We start from the raw sequence: 17,522 nt of genomic DNA on the forward strand, positions 1-17,522 counted from the left end.
CCTTTCCCTAGTCTTACCAAGTCAAACTAGTTGCCTGTGGTTAATGGCCCAAAACAAGGCTCTCCATGGCCTTCGGAGAGAAGGTGGCCTTCTGGAAGGATGTACCTGATGGGAATCCCTTTAGCTCTGCCCATGTTTCCTCTCCTGGCAGGTGGCTGACAGCAGAGCGCTGGTGATAAGGGAGAACGATGGAAGTGAGGAGATTTTTAACCTCCCAGCCCTCTAGCTATGTGCTGCTTTATCCACTAAAAATAGTTGTTAATTCAACCTTCTGGGGGAACCTCAGGCACAGGCTAAAGGATTGCTAATATTAGGTGTTGGCTTTGCTGATAAAATTAACTATGAGATTTCAGCAGTCACAGCCAGTTTTCGTTCTCCTCCTATGCAGCATGAAATTAATTTGCCTGTGGTGAGGTTGTAAAGGGAGAAGGAGAAGAGGAGAATGTCTTCTCACTCTTTCTGCATCGTTGTCCTGTCTCCTGAAGAGGCTCAGCAGAGCCGGGCGTGCTCTCTTGCCCCGCTCCCATTGTGGGTGCTGCTCTGAAAGCAGAAGTGTGCTTCTTCAGGACATCAGGGTGCTGCTGAATCGAAACATGTTCAAGCTAAGTGAGGGAGAACAAGATTTTGTTGTTGTTATTATTATTAATTTTTTTTTAAGTTAGTGGTTTCAGGATAACTCAGTGTTTCTGCAGTTCAGGCTTTAAGACACCGCGTAGCTGGAGGGCTCTCAGAGGATCTATTTGTCACCAAAAGCTGGGAAGGCTCAGTCAAAATTTTTATCATATGATAAGGGTCTGAGGAAACACCCATGCTCAGTGTGCCCAATGAATTTTTTTTTAAAAAACTTTAGCATAGGGAGAGATCTCTGATCCATTTTAATTTGGGAAGAGTGGGGTTTTTTTCCTTTTTAAAATTCTGGTTTTCTTGAAACATAGAGTGCATGTTTGACATGTGGTTTAATTTTAGAAAATAGTCCTGGGAGAAACTTTGTCAGTAAGGAGGGGTGCTGAGGTTTAGACCCTGCAGGCTGAACATTGGGATGTGCTACAGGCGTAAAAAAGAAGGGCTTTCGGAGGGTGTGCATCTGCTTTGCTGGAGCTCAGATTTTTTGATATCCCCACCAGGAAAATGGAGAGGTGCCCAGAAATGTGCTTGAGGCTAGGGGAAAATCCAACTTTAACACAAGCTCTTATAATTCTTGTAGCTGTAAAAACGTAGTCAGCAAAGCCTGCAGTTAAACCAAAGTCAGCCTCAGATCATGAAACTAGAAGATCACAGGCTCATGCCGTGCTGTCTCCTGTTTCTTGGGCCCATTTGATTTCTCTGTGGTGCTGATTTCTCTGAGATGCCGTTGGCTTCAGCCGTGCTTAGGTGTACGCCTGCCTTTGAGTAGCTCCTGAGACGTGACGCTGGAGCAGGGGCTGCAGGCAGCAGTTTGCCTTTGCTTGTTCTGCAGAGAAGTAGCCGTGAAGTATGTATGGTGGGGTTTTTTACTCTATTGTTATTTCCCAGTCCTCGTCTCTTAAAGGAAGGGAATAAATAATGAGGTTTGGTTTGTTTAAGCAGAGAAAGGAACTAAGAAGTTCCTAGTCTCTTGTTCAGTTGAAGAGAACAAGCCAACATCTTTTTTCAAGGCATGGAGCTCCTGGGGTGTACGATGCCAGGGACTCTCCCATCCTGTCTTATCATATTCATCAACCATCCTGTTGACTGTAGGATTGTTTCTGGCTTTCTTCAAAGCCTGTATGACTATCTTATCAATTCTGAGAAAAGCAGGAACCCTTAACTATGCAACAGGATGGCTTAATTGCAAAATCTGTAGTGTGTCTTGCTTTTCCCGTGAGCCACAGCATCTCTGAGAAAACTACTGGAAGATGAGCTTAAAATATCAGCTGTTCCACAGAACCTGAGAACTCTTTATTGCCCCTTTCCGCAAACCTCTCTCCTTATGTGATTTCAGAAAGGGCGAAATCAAGTCAGTAAGTGATGTCTGAATTCAACAGCATTACAGTTTTGCTTTTAATTTATCAGTCTGTGAGTTAATTATCATACGACTCATAGACAGTAGTTTCATGGTTTCTTAATCTGTTATGTACACTAATTTTCTTTTGGCTAACTGCTGAAGGGAGACATTTGTTTCTGCAGGGCATGAGCTGTCTCTGAACCACAGAGCACAGGGTTAACAGAGTCCGTAATTATAGAGATGCGTGGGCTTGCTGTATTAATCGCCATTTAGCAATGTGGATCTCTCATCTTGACTTTCAAATCAAAAATATAGCCATAGGTTAATCCCCTCTGCCTGCTCAGGTTCCACCTCTGCAGGCAGAACGGCACCAGGCATATGTTCTGCTTTTCAGTGTTTCTCTGGTCATGTTGTTCTCAGTTATGCTTTGAGTGTTTGCAGTGCTTATGGGGGGTGGGGGGGAAGTTCTGTACCAACAAAGTAATTTGGTCTGAATCACTTCCTTGCAAAAGAACAGAACGGCCAGGGGAGGTTCAGGTTGGACATTAGGAAGCCTTTCTTCTCAGCAAGGGTCATTAGACGTTGGAACGGGCTGCTCAGGGGGGTGGTGGAGTCACCATCTCTGGAGGGGTTTAAGAAAAGCCTGGACGTGGCACTTAGTGCCCTGGTCTAGTTGCCATGGTGGTGTCAGGGCAACGGTTGGACTCGATGATCCCAGAGGGCTCTTCCAACCTCAATGATTCTGTGATTCTGTTATTCTGTGCTCTCAATGCCTTGAACCTCTCTTGTTCCATTGCTTTCCTCCTTTGAAAGACAACACAAGAGTTTTCCTTACTCGCTGTCTCTTCCCTTGCAGCATCAGCGAAAGCTTCCTCACTGTGAAGGGTGCAGCTCTCTTCCTGCCGCGAGGAAATGGGTCGTCTGCTCCCCGGATCAGTCACAGGCGCAACAAGCACGCAGGTAACGTGTCGCAGCCAGCGGCTGAGCCTTGTCTGCTCACTCTTGTTTCCACATCCACCTTTCTTGAGTTCGTTCTCACTGGGTGACACACATTTCTGTTTACACCGGGTGTGTATTAAAGCTAGACCTGCCAGTCTCAAGACTGTGATATTTAGTGGTGATTGAAAAAAAAGGTTTCAGTTCTCTCTTGTTTATCCTGCAAAATCGAACAAATGAGTGACATCAGGGCAGCAATCATGGCATCAGAGAGAGCTGAGAACAGCTGCCCCCCAAAATATCATCCTGTAATTTTTGTATGAGAGAGGGGCTGGAGGTTTGCCATCAAAACCTTCATGCATTGCATTGGGAAACTTGAGGTTATGATACGGGATGAGTAATTGTCCTTCCTGACCTGAAAGTAACTGGTTATGAAGGAAGAAAGGGAGGAGACTTACCTCTACGTGGTGGTGAGGAAACCTCTGAGCAAAGTCAGTGTGACTTTTCAGACGTGTGAGCAGAGTGAATAATATGGAGTCAGTCATAATTGCACCCCCTTTATCTGCTGAAAGTTTGATTTATTTTTTTTGCTTTGACTCTTTGTTTGAAAAGTCGGTCTGAATAATGAAACTCAAACATTTCAGGGTAGGTTGTTTTTCATTGTGTATATGGTGCTTATTCACCAGTCGTGTTTTACAGGGATCAGATAATGTGAGGTTTTTCCCTTCATTAAACAATCAGCAGGAAAAAAAGCAACATTGGGACTTTCAGGGTTTTGCATATGGGACAGAGACAGAAACAGAGAGGCTGGAGTCAACTTTCTTTGCCAAAAAGTGACCCCCAAAAGGTTGATTTGGTTTGATTCCAGGTGTAGATTTCTTTGCACTTTGATACCATCAGACTCATCCAGCTCTACATCCAGCAGTTACCTACCTGATGACTGGTCCACCTCAAAATCTGTTTACAAACATCTTTATAGAAAGAGTTTAAGTCACAAAACAGTTAATTACGTACTTCCACTCAGACATAGTACAAGCAGGACCCAAATTGCTTTGAGTGAGATGCATTAATTACCAGTTGTCAAAAGAAAATAAATTGTTCTGAAACTTAATTTAAAGCTGGCCTTTCTGGTTGAGGCTGAAGTGAAATGGTCTTCTGTGTGAAAGCAGAGTCAGCGTTCTTTTAAAAGCTTATCTTGACATGTCTTGGCTGTTTCTCTCTCCGAAGTTCTCTCCATGACTGAAGCCCAGGTCTCCACCTGGCAGTTGCTGCCTTGACTTTACCTTGCAGAGGAGACCCGCCGGATGGATTTCCTTGTGAACCCATGCAAAGCAGCACAAACAGCTTTGAGTCTTTCTTGCTGCCTCATCTACTTGCCTACAGCTGACTTGCATGAGGACTGGAGACCTTGGTGGAGAATAGTCACTTGTCTAATCAGCCCAGAGCTTTTAGAAGCCACGTTGCCAGGAAAGCAAATCTGGTGTGTTGTAATTGCTTAGAGCAAGCTGTTTGTATTTAAGAGGCTGGCTTGCCTAAGGGATGAGATTTTTGTTCTTAGAAGACTCTTTTTATTCCTGTCTCTTCAGCTTATGGGGTGAGATTTAACGAGGCATCAGTACTGGCCTTTCCTCAGTTTCCATGCTTGTGAAGTGATGTGAACGGTCTAGTATTTTTTTATGTTGCTTGGAGATTTCACTGAAAAAGAGACCTTTCTATGAGTGTCTTTCTTTTCTGTGAACTTGTCTAACGTACAATACATGCCAGCAGACCAAGACACCAAGGGATGAATGTGTCACCTTCCTGAGCAAAAGATCTGTGCCACCAAAATTAAAACAGTGATGTAGAGAGCGTGGCTCTGAGAGGTGAACCGGCCAGTGGCAGTGAGCTGGCAGAGCGTGTGGCAAAGAAAACTGTCTCCTTTCTTGGACGCTGATAATCTGAGCTCGACTTTCATTCCCATGTGTGTGTCGTGACTTATCTCTGACACACAAAATCAGAAGGGAGGTGGAGAGCGGACATAACTTTCCAGTATGAAATTGCTGCCTATGGATGCAGTAGTGTTTCGAGTGGCTACGAGAGCATTTTCTAGGAAGGCTGCCTAACCTTCCTGACCTCCCTTTCTAGTTCATCAGTGGTGCTAGAATCCAGCATAGAGAGCAAATGCGTAACAGGAAATAATTAAAGCTCACACCCATTTCTTTAATCGTATCATCTTCAGCAATGGAAATCACTAGTTGGCAGATTGACTAGATAAGGTACCAGCTGTCCGTGCTCCTCTCGCTGGGCGGTCCTGCGCCCTGTGCCACCTGGCAAACAGGCTCTGTTCTGTAGGGTGGTGGGCTTGCTTTTGCACTCCCAGCAACGCTGGAGGAGGCCAGAAAAGGATGCAACTTCCCTGGGGCTTTTGCCATCTCTGGAATACTTTTAAGATCCCGCTCCAGCTGATGTTTTGCACCTAGCCTGCCAGCTCGAAGGAAACAAAAGCATCTGCTCGTTGCTGGACAATGTGGTAGGAAGCAGCAGTCATGCCATGAATGCCAGCGGAGCCAGCAGCTCTTCACAGGACAGGATGTGATATCTTTGTGCTGATTCTGGCATGCTAAAACCTCTCCTTTGCTTTTTCTTAATCCAGGAAGCTTACAAAATGCCTTGTGTGTTTGGGGCTGAAAATGCTGCAAGTGGATTAAAGCTGGCCAAGGAAGCAATGCTTTACTTTCTAGCTCTGGAGCTCCCAAGACTGGCAGGGCAGGCTGGGGAACAGGGACAAGCACAATAAACTTTCTGAGGATGAGGGATAGTGGAGCTCCTTGACTGAGCCTTGCAGAAAGAGTTGTCTGAGAAACTTCCTCCCTTTTTTTAAGTATCGAGATAATCCAGTAGTCCTGGTAGTGTTTTTTTTAACTCTGGAAACTTCAGCTCTTAAACTGGTTCCTGATATTGAATTACTGGTATCAGTAGGTGGGAACTGTTACAGTTTGGGAAGGGAAAAACGGAGGTGAAGCATCTTTCATTTCAAGCTGCCTAAAATACGTGAATGCCTCATGAGTCAGATACTTGCTGGGCTCTTCCAGGCTACAGGCAGGAGGTGCCACCTGAAGCAGAGGGACCATTGCCTGTTGAGTCCAGTTCTCACAGATTCCCACTGCGCTAGCAGCTGAAACTTGCTGCAACCGAGCAGCATGGCCAAGACTGTGCACTGGTGTTGACGTGGGGAAATCCTGTCTCCCGCTGCTCCCCTGGGAGGACAACCATCCATCCGATGGATGAGCTGGCCTTTCCTATGTTACCTCTCTCCCTGAATAATTGCTCTTTGGGGAAGCACGTGCCAGCCACTCCAGTGCCGGGAACAATGTCCTTGGGCAGGAAGTAGCTTCAGGTGCTTGTCACCACTGGTACTTTGTATGTGACTTCCCTAGCACTGCAGAGTGCCTCAATTTTTCCCACCCCCAGTTAAAAATGCAGTCCCAGGGCATTGACTCATTCTCCATATGCTGAAACGTGTATCAAGGAGGAAGGAAGGGGAGAGCAGGGAATGCCGTGTCCTGCATAGCCCACTCCACACGAGCTTGCTTCTGTCCCATCAGGAGAGAGGCTGCAGCAGCCCTTCAGCCCTGCTGTTCCACCAGCTATAAAAATCATTTGGAAACCAGGTACCATGCTCTTGCTTGGCGGCGTTTCCTATCTTTCCCTTCCCTTATGTGGCACTTACGGATCCTGCTCCATCCCTGAGGTTTCCTTATTTCTGAAAGTCCATGACATAGTGTGGGTTCTAGCACCTCGGATGAGTTAGAAAGGGAGGTCAGGAAGGTTAGTCAACCTTCCTAGAAGATGCTCTTGTAGCTACTCGTGTTGAATACTTGCTCCAGCATTCGTGCTCTTCCCTGCAGCGTTGCCTAAACTCAGCTTCCTGTCTGTGTGGGAGTGGGAGGAAGAGTAAAGGCTCCTCTTCTTGCCGTTCTGTGCCACCCACCTGGAAGCCTTGCACTCTCCTTTCTGGGAATGCAGATTAGTTTTCCAGTTAAATTGAAAAAACAGCCAGTTGCTGGAGGTGTTACTGCTTACTGGTGCTCAGAAGGTAATGGGCTTAGCAGAGAAACTCTTGGCTCTCTACGGGGCAGGGAGGAGTGCTGAGGTGTCAGTACCAACAGAAAGGCATCTCGCTCATCTTTCAAATGCTTGCTGCTTTGGGAACCTGGGACATTCAGCTCTTTTTAAGAAGATTTTAAAGTTATTGCGTGACTGTGATTGTTTCTTTTCCTTCAGTCTTCCTCAGCCTCGCCAGTAAAAGCGTAGCAAGCATTTTCTAGGAAAAGTTGTGGTTGCTTGATTTTTCCAGTGGCAATTCTTAGCTGCTTTTGGGTGGGGTTGGTACGTAAGTGTATGTGGGCACGTGCTGCTCTAGCATGGGACTGAATCTCACTTCAAAGGGGATACTTTTGTCTAGGTAGTAGTTCTGCACTAAGTAACAAGTTAGTGTAAAAGAAATGGCAGATTCCCTCAGTAAATTCATGGATGACACTAAGTTGGGTGGGAGTGTTGATCTGCCTGAGGGTAGGAAGGCTCTGCAGAGGGATCTGGACAGGTTAGATAGATGGGCTGAGACCAATGGCATGAAGTGCAACAAGGCCAAGTGCCAGGTCCTACACTTTGGCCACAACAACCCCATACAGTGCTACAGGCTGGGGGAAGAGTGGTTGGAAAGCGGCCCGGTGGAAAAGGACCTGGTGGACAGCCGGTGGAACATGAACCAGCAGTGTGCCCAGGTGGCCAAGGCAGCCAACAACATTCTGGCTTGTATCAGCAATAGTGTGGCCAGCAGGGCTAGGGCAGGGATCGTCCCCCTGTACTTGGCACTGGTGAGGCCACACCTCGAGTACTGTGTCCAGTTCTGGACCCCTCACATCAAGAAAGACATTGAGGTGCTGGAGTGAGTCCAGAGGAGGGCGACGAAGCTGGTGAAGGGTCTGGAGGGTCTGTCCTATGAGGAGCGGCTGAGAGAGCTGGGGTTGTTTAGTCTGGAGAAGAGGAGGCTCAGAGGTGACCTTATTGCAGTCTACAACTACCTGAAGGGAGTTTGTAGTGGGGTGGGAGTCGGCCTCTTCTCCCAGGCAACCAGCGATAGGACAAGAGGGCATTGCCTCAAGCTTCGCTGGGGAGGTTCAGGTTAGACATTAGGAAAAATTTCTTCACAGAAAGGGTTATTAGGCATTGGAAGGGGCTGTCCAGGGAGGTGGTGGAGTCACCATCCGTGGAGGTGTTTAAGAGAAGACTAGATGTGGCACTTAGTGCCATGGTCTAGTTGACACAGTGGTGTTAGGTCAAAGGTTGTGCTTGATGATCCCAGAGATCTCTTTCAACCTGATTGATTCTGTGATTCCTGATTTGAAGCGTGTGGTAGAATGAGATGTTGAACCATGGGGTGGGGTCCATTTCTACCTAGTTTGCCTTGCCTTTTAAAGGCACAAAGAGTACTGGAAACGCTTTTTATTTCTGTTAAAAAGATAACAGGACTTAGCAGGAAAGAGCATGGTAAGATGGGAACAGGTGAGCACACGGAGCAAAGAGCAGCTGACTAAGAGATGGAGTTTTGGCATCTCTGAGGGGGTGGAAGTGATGACGCTCACGGTGACGTGTCAGGTTTCTTGGTGGATGTTTGCTCTGTCTGGACAGCCAGGAACTTGCATGTGATTTAAAGCTGGTTTTGTGCATTCACCTTTCCCTCTTCCCGCAGGGGATCTCCAGCAACACCTGCAGGCCATGTTCATACTGCTCCGACCAGAAGACAACATCAGACTGGTAGGCTGGCTTTTTGCTTATCTGCTGTTAAAGAATATAAAGGTTAAGTTCCACTTGACAAATACACCTGTGTAACTTATGAAAGCAGCGGTGTGTGTATGTTTGAGTGGTTTCATCAGTGGGTTTAGGGAGTCATCTTTGCAACCACAAAGGTAGGAAAGCAACTAATTATGAAAGGCCTGCTTATTTGGTTGTTCAGTGAGACAAATTGGATGGCTAGAAGACTGCCTTTGTCTCAGCAAAGTACTGAGTACTTACACTCTCAGAAAGTACTGCAACAATTGCCAGAGAGGCTGGGTAAATTAGCTTGGTGTTCTGCTTAAATCAAGAGTAGGTGACTTACATCTGATCAGCGTGACACCTGCCCTTCTGGGTTAGTTCGTTTGTGTTCCTCACTCTGCTCTCCTGACTTGGTGCATCCCAGAAGGCCGTGGCTCATCAGGGACACGCATGTAGGATCCCCATGTAGGTATGCACCTATATTGAACCTTGTATTTCTGCTTTTCTGGCTTGTTGCCTCCTATAATGTTGTAACGAAAATTGGGCAGTGCTGTTTATAGCATTGATATGCTGTCCTCAAGACCTCCAGAAGCCAAAGAAGAGCAGTGAGGAATTTGTCTAGGACATACTGAAGTGCTCTACAAGGTCAGGCACAACGGAAGTGTATCTGCATCTCTCATCACTCAGTAGCCTGAAATTTCTTTCCTGTGTTGTCTTGGTGCTTCTTAGCAACGTATGCCCAAAGTAGGACTGCCAGCATCAGAAGTGTTACTCTGGCACCTCTGGTTTGCTGAATCCTCCTGAGCTGTGCTGGAGCTGGACTGATCTTACAAGTATAGCTAGGAAACAGCCAAGGTTACTATCGAATGCTTGAGCTTTAAAAATGCCCACTGAAAATAGTGTGCCATAAGCAATCTTTGTAAGCAAACTAAGGACCCTCCTCCCAAACTTCATCAGGCACACCTTGCTGTCACTAAAATTGCAGTGAAAGTGATGGGAATGGGGGCTTCGCAGTGCTTTTCAAAATGTGAGCCAGGGTTAGAACATTGGAAGCTATTGAACAAGTCATTGTTCAGCAATATCACTGGCTACATTGTGTGATTTGGGACAAATTAGCCTTAACAGCTAAATAAGGACTTTGTGGGCTGAGACATAAACCCTTTTGTTCAGAGCTGCATTTGGAATGCTGAAATCTTGCATGAGGTTAAGTTCAATAGTCTACTTGAATTTAATTGATTCTTGACGAACGAAGGGTGTGCTGAGCTGCAATAGACTCTCTCATAAAACAGTAGATACAAATGAGATTTGAAATATAAACAGTACTGAGAGAAATGCATTCTCTTCTTGTGTTGGCTGCTGTCATTTGGCGGGCAGACTTCACAGCTCAGAGGGCAGCAGAGGAATCTAATCCTCTGTAAACCTACACTTAAAATTTGGAACAACTCTTGTTTCTGTTGGAGCTATTGGCAGAGTTTTTTAGCCTTCCATGAGAGCAGGATGAGAGCAATGGTACCAGTGTAAGATCAGTAGGAAGGAGAGGAAAATGAGTTTAAAGTGTACAAACTGATTGAATGTATTCCTGTAGCTTGACAGAGTGGGGACTTGTTCACTTACATGTGTTCAATAATAAAAGACTTCAGAAAGTTGGGCACTTTTTTTATCTTCAAATCAAATATCCCAATGAGAAATGTGTTCTTGTATGAAACACCTACTATCCTGTAGCATGAAAAAGGTGAAAGGTGAGCATGAACTTAGCTCTTGGAATGTGCTGTACATAAGAGCTGGTAAAATGCCACATCACACTTCTGATGAAACACGAATGCAGCAGAAGATAAAGTTGGCTTCTGTTTAGGTGAGCCTAAAACTGAGAAAAGCGTTGCTGGCCCTGAAAGGACTACAGAGGACTTCTTATTTACGAGCAGACTATAAATAACCTCCCCAACCTGAGGAGAAGGCTAGCTCTGTGTAGATGAGCTGTTGAGAAAGAACCTTCCATCTCATCACAGTCCCTGAAGCTAGGCCATCCTCCCTGGATTGAGTGGGATTTCAAATACCTTCATTTGAAAGGCGTCAGACCATTTATTTACTTGGTATGCTCCTGCTGTTGGGTGAACATATGAACTAGAGCTTAATGAAAAGGGTAGAGACCAATTTGTGATTTGATGGGCATGTTGGAGTGCTAATAGTAACTTTTGATGTTGGCTGGTTTAGAATGTCCAGTTTGCTCTCATTGTTCTAGTCAGTTTAGCAAGACACATTATCTGCTCCAATCATGGTTCTTTGGTTTGTGGTAAGGGTGTAAGTGTTGGCTCTAGAGAGCCACAATCGGCCATGTCCTGTTTCTCTTAATTGGTCTTCCGAAAATCCCACCCCAGTGACTTGAAGCTACGTGACCTTTGGCCGCCGTTTGTCTACCGTGTTCTAAAGGGTCTTGCATTAAGACCACACTTCCCGTTACTGCTAGCCAAATTGGTTTAGCAAAGTAAGTTAGATTATGTTAATCCTCTTGCTGCTGGACTGTCCTCAAGAGAAGCAGAACAGAGCTCGTGTGTGGATGCCCTGGACACAGGGCAGCTGTTGTCTGCCTGCTCCCGTTTTAGGCATGTCTTTGTTTCTGTTTGAGGTTTGGTTCCTAATGTAGATAATTACTTTAACCACCAAGACCTTGGTGATTGCTTGCTCTTCTAGGTTGAAGAGCACCCTTTTTGTTTTGCTACAAGTGATTAGTTGTAGAAACGGCCGTCTTTGGCAGAATTCACACCTTGAAGGCCTGACCGCTTTGATCCTCCGTGTTTCCAAAGGAATCCAGTGACTCAAGGACCAAGAAGGAAAATAAGGCTGGTTTTAGCATGACTTACCCTGAAGACATGGGGTGGGGCACAGTCTCTCATTGTACAGAGCACATCTGTCTGCTGGCATCAGCATTTGGGTATTTTCTGTTTGTCTTCGGTCCCATTGGACAAGTCTAGAAGACATGGTCAATACTGTCTCCTGCCTGCACTTGCTATCCCACCCCAATCGCTAGAGCTGCTGCTCCCTGCAACGCCACTGGGAAGCTTTCCCTGCTGCTCTCGGCATAGTCTCCTGCGATAGAGCACTCCTGTGAAACAGCGAGCTCTGTTCTGACTGCCCTGCGCTGGTTTAACCTTTGTTGTGGACTCGGCCACAGCTTGTGGCTGAGACTTACTGGCTAGTGGACAGGTGAGGTGTGAGGAGGTCAGAGGAGGCTTCCTCTAAGCAAGGAGATGCCATTCTGGCCTCAAGACCAAGTTAGAAAGAACTACAGAAGCATATTGGGGAAAGCAGCGTATTCCTGAGATGTCCCACACAATAGTTATTTTGTGAACTTTTTTTTTTAAGGATGACTGTTTAAACTGAGCTCTCTGAGCCATGAACTCCTGTGGGACACCAGGAAGCGTCCACACAAGCAGTGGCTCGGGAGGCTTGCTGGTGTTTGAGGAATTGAGGTTCAGTTTGTGAAGGATGTCAAACACCGCTTTGAGCTTCAACCGTTGGGTCGCGGGGAATTCGGCCGCTGGGTCCCGTCACAGCAGGCAGGTGTCTGTCCGCAGCACGGGGCAAGGCTGGGCGGTGACCGTCCCCCCTCGCCCGTGTTTGCTCCCTGCAGGCCCTGCTCAAAGTTCAAGAAGCAGTTTAACAATAAGGTAAACACTGAGGCCAGACAGCGTCTTGGGGTTGGATTAAGCCGTCCAAAGTTAAGATTCGGTAGGCGTAATAAAGGCACTTCCTTTCTAGGGATATCTTAGTTTTTCTAGTTGGAATCCTGTGACTAAAAAACCTGCAAACGGCTTGAAACAGAGTCCAAAAAGTGTTGCAAGTAAAGGCTGCTTACTGCAGCCTACTACTGTTTGTAGGCAAAACCTAAATCACTGGGCTCCCGTCCCCGAGCTCCTCGCTAACCAGCGGTCTGTCTGTAAGAAGACTTGCTGGAGTCACCAGTTCTTGCTTCCTCGTGGCTTCTGGAGGAGCATTGCACTTCAGTGTAGACTTTCAGGAGCTTCAGTGTTGGTGTGACACAACTTACCTGCACGGCTGCTTTCTGAACGTTATCAGAAGTATTTGATTTGGGGGAGTTTGGGGTGAAATTTAGGCATCCCCCAGTCCTGCTAGATCTCTTTTTTTGGCACTGGGGTGCACGTGGTTGTGGTAGGAGCAATGAAGCACAATGACTTTCGCCTCTACTGAGCAATCCGAATCCAACCATGTGTACACTTAGTAACAGGGAAATCTTTTCCTGCCAGCTGTGAGTGAGTAGGGTTGCTTCTGCACTGGGGAAGTTGATGGAAAAATTCAAAGGACCACCAGGAAACCTCGTATCAATTAGATCCTAGTTGTCCAGCTGTTTGGGGAGGTGGTGGGAAGAGTCTCGTTGGAGCTGTTGTAGCACACAGTAGTTTACAGGAAAGCTCTATCTCTTTGGCCAAAGCCCTCTGTGAGGTGGAGGGCACATTCGACGCCCGTCTGTCTCACTGGACGTGTAACGCTGCGTGAAGCTGACTGGGCTGGGACCAGTTAGAGGACTGTGACAGCCAGCCTTGTAGACTGCTGGTTAAACGCAGCCTTGGTGGGACAGAGCAGGCCTGCAGCAAGGTGTGCAGAAGGCACCAGGAGCACCCCAGCTGTTGAAGGAAGCATTGCGTGAGAGAGTGAGTCGCTTCTCCCTCTCCTGGTGGTTACCCAGCTGAGGAGTGCGGGCCGTCCGTCCTAGTGCAAACTGCGTCACTGCTTCTGCGCCTATCACTCAGCATGAAAAGGTGGCTTGTCAAGGTAGTGGTGTGTGTTGTGCTGGCTGCACTGCTGATCTCTCTCCTTCCTTTCTTTAGGCTGTAAGACTGGAAAGTACCTACCAGAACCGCACTAGATACATGGTGGTGGTGTCCACCAACGGCAGACAAGACACCGAAGAGAGCATTGTCCTAGGAATGGATTTCTCTTCCAATGACAGGTACTCACAGTGTCCAGGTGGGGGAAGTCCTTGTGTTCACCTACATGTCGAGTTAAGCATAGAAACGTCTGGCGTTCATGCTTTCTGAGGACAGACTGCTTCAGATTTTCCAGCCTAACACCTTTCTTGAGACCCAGAATTTCCCTTTTATTTCTTGAAAGGAGGTGGCAAATGGGAAGGCAACAGCGCAGGTCAGCATTGCCTCCATTCCTCTGAGCCTCAGGCTTGTGTGAGGACAGTAAGTGCCCTTAAGGGTCTCTGAACAGTGAGGTCCCTAAGCCCTGCATCTGCACACCAGAGACAGGGACAACTCACATGCAAAGAAAGAAAAAGCTGCAATTGGAGAAGCTGGACATGAGGGTTCAGGAGAGCAGCTAATAAGAAGGTGACTGTCAGGCAGCTCCTTGCCAAGATCGTGGCACAAAGGGCCTGATGGGAATGTCAGGGTTGCTGATGGCAGATCTTACCCACCGTGTGCTCTCCCCAGACAGCAGTATGTCATCAGGGTTTAGTGCTTTTGCTTCTTTCATTTAAATTGCTGCTGACCTCTGCAAAAGGCTGCAGAACGTGGCTGGGAAGCAGCTTTTGCTGCTGGAGTGACTGTAAGCCAGGAGGCAACACCCCCAGCAGCTTCACGGGCAGAAGCTTCAAGTTTAGAAGGGGACACTAGGCAGTTTGGAGAGGGCATGGAGGCACATGGCTCTTTTAAAGGGTTGTAAGTAGATCTTGGCCTATGCAGAGGAAGAAAAGCCTGGATGTTCAGACCATTTTGGAAGGTTTCATACACATGCTTGGTTCTAGCACCACTGCTACAGGAATGAGTCTTGCTACTGACCCTAGTCAGTAGAAATTACTTTCAAGTAGTTAGCAGGGTCACCAGAAAATCTTTTTGAACTGTTTGGCTAGGAAATGGCCTTCCAAACAGCCTGCTGATCACAACAGCCACCGTGCTTAATTTCAAGTGGCTTGATTTGGATGCTTAGCTCAAGTGATGCCTGCTAGAAAGGGGGACCAGCTTGATGCTCTCACTGGCTCCCGGCTCCCTTCCTGTGCACAGCTGTAGCTCAGGGATGCTCTTGTGGTAGTGTAAGAATAACTTGTCCTTGCACAGGTTGCTGTGAGCTTGGAGCTTGCTATTGACTGTGATACAGCAGCACAGCCACCTTTGATAACTGAGAGCTCACTGGTATTCAGTCTCTAATAACGTAGCAGGGTCATTTTAGCTTTCTGCTAGAGTTACTTAGGTTCTGGATGGTCAGTCTGATAGACCCTCCCCTAGCCCACTTGGTATTTATAACTCAGTGTAGACTTGTTGCTATGGTCTCTGATAAGCGCTTGCTGAACAGTATCACTAAAAATACCCTGGCCACCTTGGGAAGCCTTTTAAAAACGTATCTTTCCATGAGCTCATCTCATGTTGTCAACAGAAATAGCTGTGTGCCACAGTGTCTCCTTGTGCTGGGCACCAGTTGCTCCGAGGCGTGTGCATTTACAGGGCTTCGTGTCTGCTGACCCTCTGAAGCCTCGAGTCTCACCCTCTTCCCCCACTTCTCATGAGCTGCAGAGACTGACGGGGCTGTTAGGGCTTGTGGAAATTTGAGAGCAGTTTTTAGTGCAAAGCGTAAGAACAGGCGGCAGTTGCATCTGATTCTTCTTCAAGATGCTGCTTTGATTATGGACCGATTTTACAGCTCTATGAGATTCAGCTTTTTCGTTTGACAACCTGGTGCGGGTTGTGTTGGGGTTCCCCCACCCCTGACTTTTTTGCATCGCTTGACTTCTGCTTTTAACTTGGCTTTTTGCTCAGCCTTACAGCAAGCAGGTGCCTGTGAGGGCAAAGAGGTCAAAGCAGCTGAGAGAGGAGTGGGTTTGCCAAGAGGTGTCTGCCTTGGCTGGCTGTTGTTCTCATCCTTGAGGTGTGGGAGGGAGAAGAAGGGACAGGAGTCAACAACGGGTTGTAGGCTGTGATTGCCAACCTACCGTGCTGCCAGTCACCCTGCTATTACACTAGACTGTTCCCAGCAGCTGTGGCCGGGAGACAAACAAGAAAACAAAGCTATGGATTGCAAAAGGAGAGCTAGAACCAAACCACTTGAGCCTGAGAGGGACTAATCTGTAAAGAAAGCCTTGAGCTTACCGAGCACTGCGAGCCCCCTCTGTCCTTCTTGCTGCTTCTGAATCCTCTTTGCTCTTCTCCTGGGTGTATGTTAACCCTTTCAGCTTGCTTGAAAGAGGACTGCTGTACCCTGTATCTGGTTAGTGATCCTTGCCAGACACCTGTAGAACAACACTGTCTCCGTTTGTCCCTGAAGCAACATTGGGATTTTTCATTTTTTTTCTAATGAGTGCAAACACCTGCAACCATTGCTGTGAAGTTAGAATACTAGCGTGGTGCTGTAGTAGATGGGCTGACCTTCTCTTTCTTACCATAGTAGCACTTGTACAATGGGCTTGGTGCTGCCGCTGTGGAGTGACACCTTGATCCACCTGGACGGGGATGGGTGAGTGTCTTTCATATGTTCTAGGTCAATAGCAGAGGGTCTAGCTTACAGCATGGTATATGGAGAGGGATTCAAATGATTGCAGGGCCCTGACAGGTCCAACAGCTCCTGCTGTTGACCTGTTTTGGGTTAGTAGGCTCAAAGGCCCTAAATCACAGTGGTTGTGGCAGGAAACACCAATAATTGACTTATCTGTGAATAAACATGCACGAGACAGTGGCTCGTGTGTGTGCTTAAGCTGGAGTAAAGGAGCTTTTACTGGTGAGTGGGTGTGTAGTGAAAGCTCCTTAAAGGGATCCTATTATATGTTTTCTCCACCGCGCTTGCAGCAGGCGGCGTTCAGCTGAACACAGAGTAAGAACGGTGTTTCTCTGCCAAATAGACACCTGACTTGCAGGCTCCTCTTTGTGCCAGTTACAAAGGCTGTCCAGTGCAGTGCATGGAATGACTCTTCTTTCCTTGGTAGCTACCCCAGGATCACTTTAGCTGGACTCTGTTGCTCCCGGCTGTGGCACTGAATTTGTGTTGCCAAGGTAAACAGCACAGCCCAGCACTGTCCCACTGCCTTAGTTTCATTCCCGAACATCAGCCGCTTTGAAGAGTTACCGTAGAGCTTTTAGCGTGCTATTTTGACGTGTTCGCTAGCTGAACTCAGCAGTGTATGCATAGGGCTACTCCTTTGCTGTTCTAACGTGCTACAAACTATCAGTTATTAACTGAAGAGTTGCTTTTGGGACACGTTTTTACTGTGCCTTTTTTCCTCTCTCCAGAGGGTTCAGCGTATCGACAGATAACAGGGTTCACATATTCAAGCCGGTGTCTGTACAGGCAATGTGGTAAGTACTCGCTATCATCTGTCCCAGGGATTCTTTTACCAAGGTGTTTTGGCTGCTTGAGCTTTTAAAAAGCAGGTGCTGCTTTGCATCATTGGTATCTTGAGACCAACTCGAGCAGCCAGAAGTCTCCTTTAGAGACAGGGAAGGAAGTCTGATACCAAAGAAAAAAACCACGCAGCAGTGAGTGTATAATGCTGCTGCAGCCGCACCTTCGTCTCAGCTGGGGGCAGGAAGGAATAGGGTGATTTTCCTTGCAAAGGGCTGGTGCTTTGAATCTCTCCGAAGCAGCATTGCTCTGAGCGTGTGTTTGAAATATATCTCTTTTTAAAATTTGTCATAAATAAGGAAATACACACTGTGCATATTTTAGGAGTCTGTCTCCAGTGAGACACGTTCATTGTGATAGCGAAAAGGAAAGAGAAGCTGCCTGCATTTTTCTTTCCTTTTAGGGTGGCTCGTGTAAGAATGTAGTGGCCATGAAAGTATTTCTGGCTCCAGCTTCTTTGCATTGCAGAAATACCTCG

At 47.0% G+C, this 17,522-nt stretch overlaps 1 protein-coding gene across 2 annotated transcripts in view; it reads left to right on the forward strand.

The window, feature by feature from the left end:
- Positions 1–17,522, forward strand: part of SSH2 (slingshot protein phosphatase 2) — a 102,948-nt gene that overhangs the window by 62,286 nt on the left and 23,140 nt on the right. For both annotated transcript variants that reach the window (XM_068415881.1, XM_068415880.1), the window contains 5 exons: positions 2,820–2,923; positions 8,631–8,695; positions 13,540–13,661; positions 16,094–16,162; positions 16,933–16,998. In XM_068415881.1, coding sequence (XP_068271982.1) covers positions 2,820–2,923; positions 8,631–8,695; positions 13,540–13,661; positions 16,094–16,162; positions 16,933–16,998 — 426 coding nt within the window. The remainder of the gene's footprint in view (positions 1–2,819; positions 2,924–8,630; positions 8,696–13,539; positions 13,662–16,093; positions 16,163–16,932; positions 16,999–17,522) is intronic.

The sequence above is a fragment of the Nyctibius grandis genome, chromosome 18 (assembly GCF_013368605.1).
Source record: "Nyctibius grandis isolate bNycGra1 chromosome 18, bNycGra1.pri, whole genome shotgun sequence".
Lineage (NCBI taxonomy): Eukaryota > Metazoa > Chordata > Aves > Nyctibiiformes > Nyctibiidae > Nyctibius > Nyctibius grandis.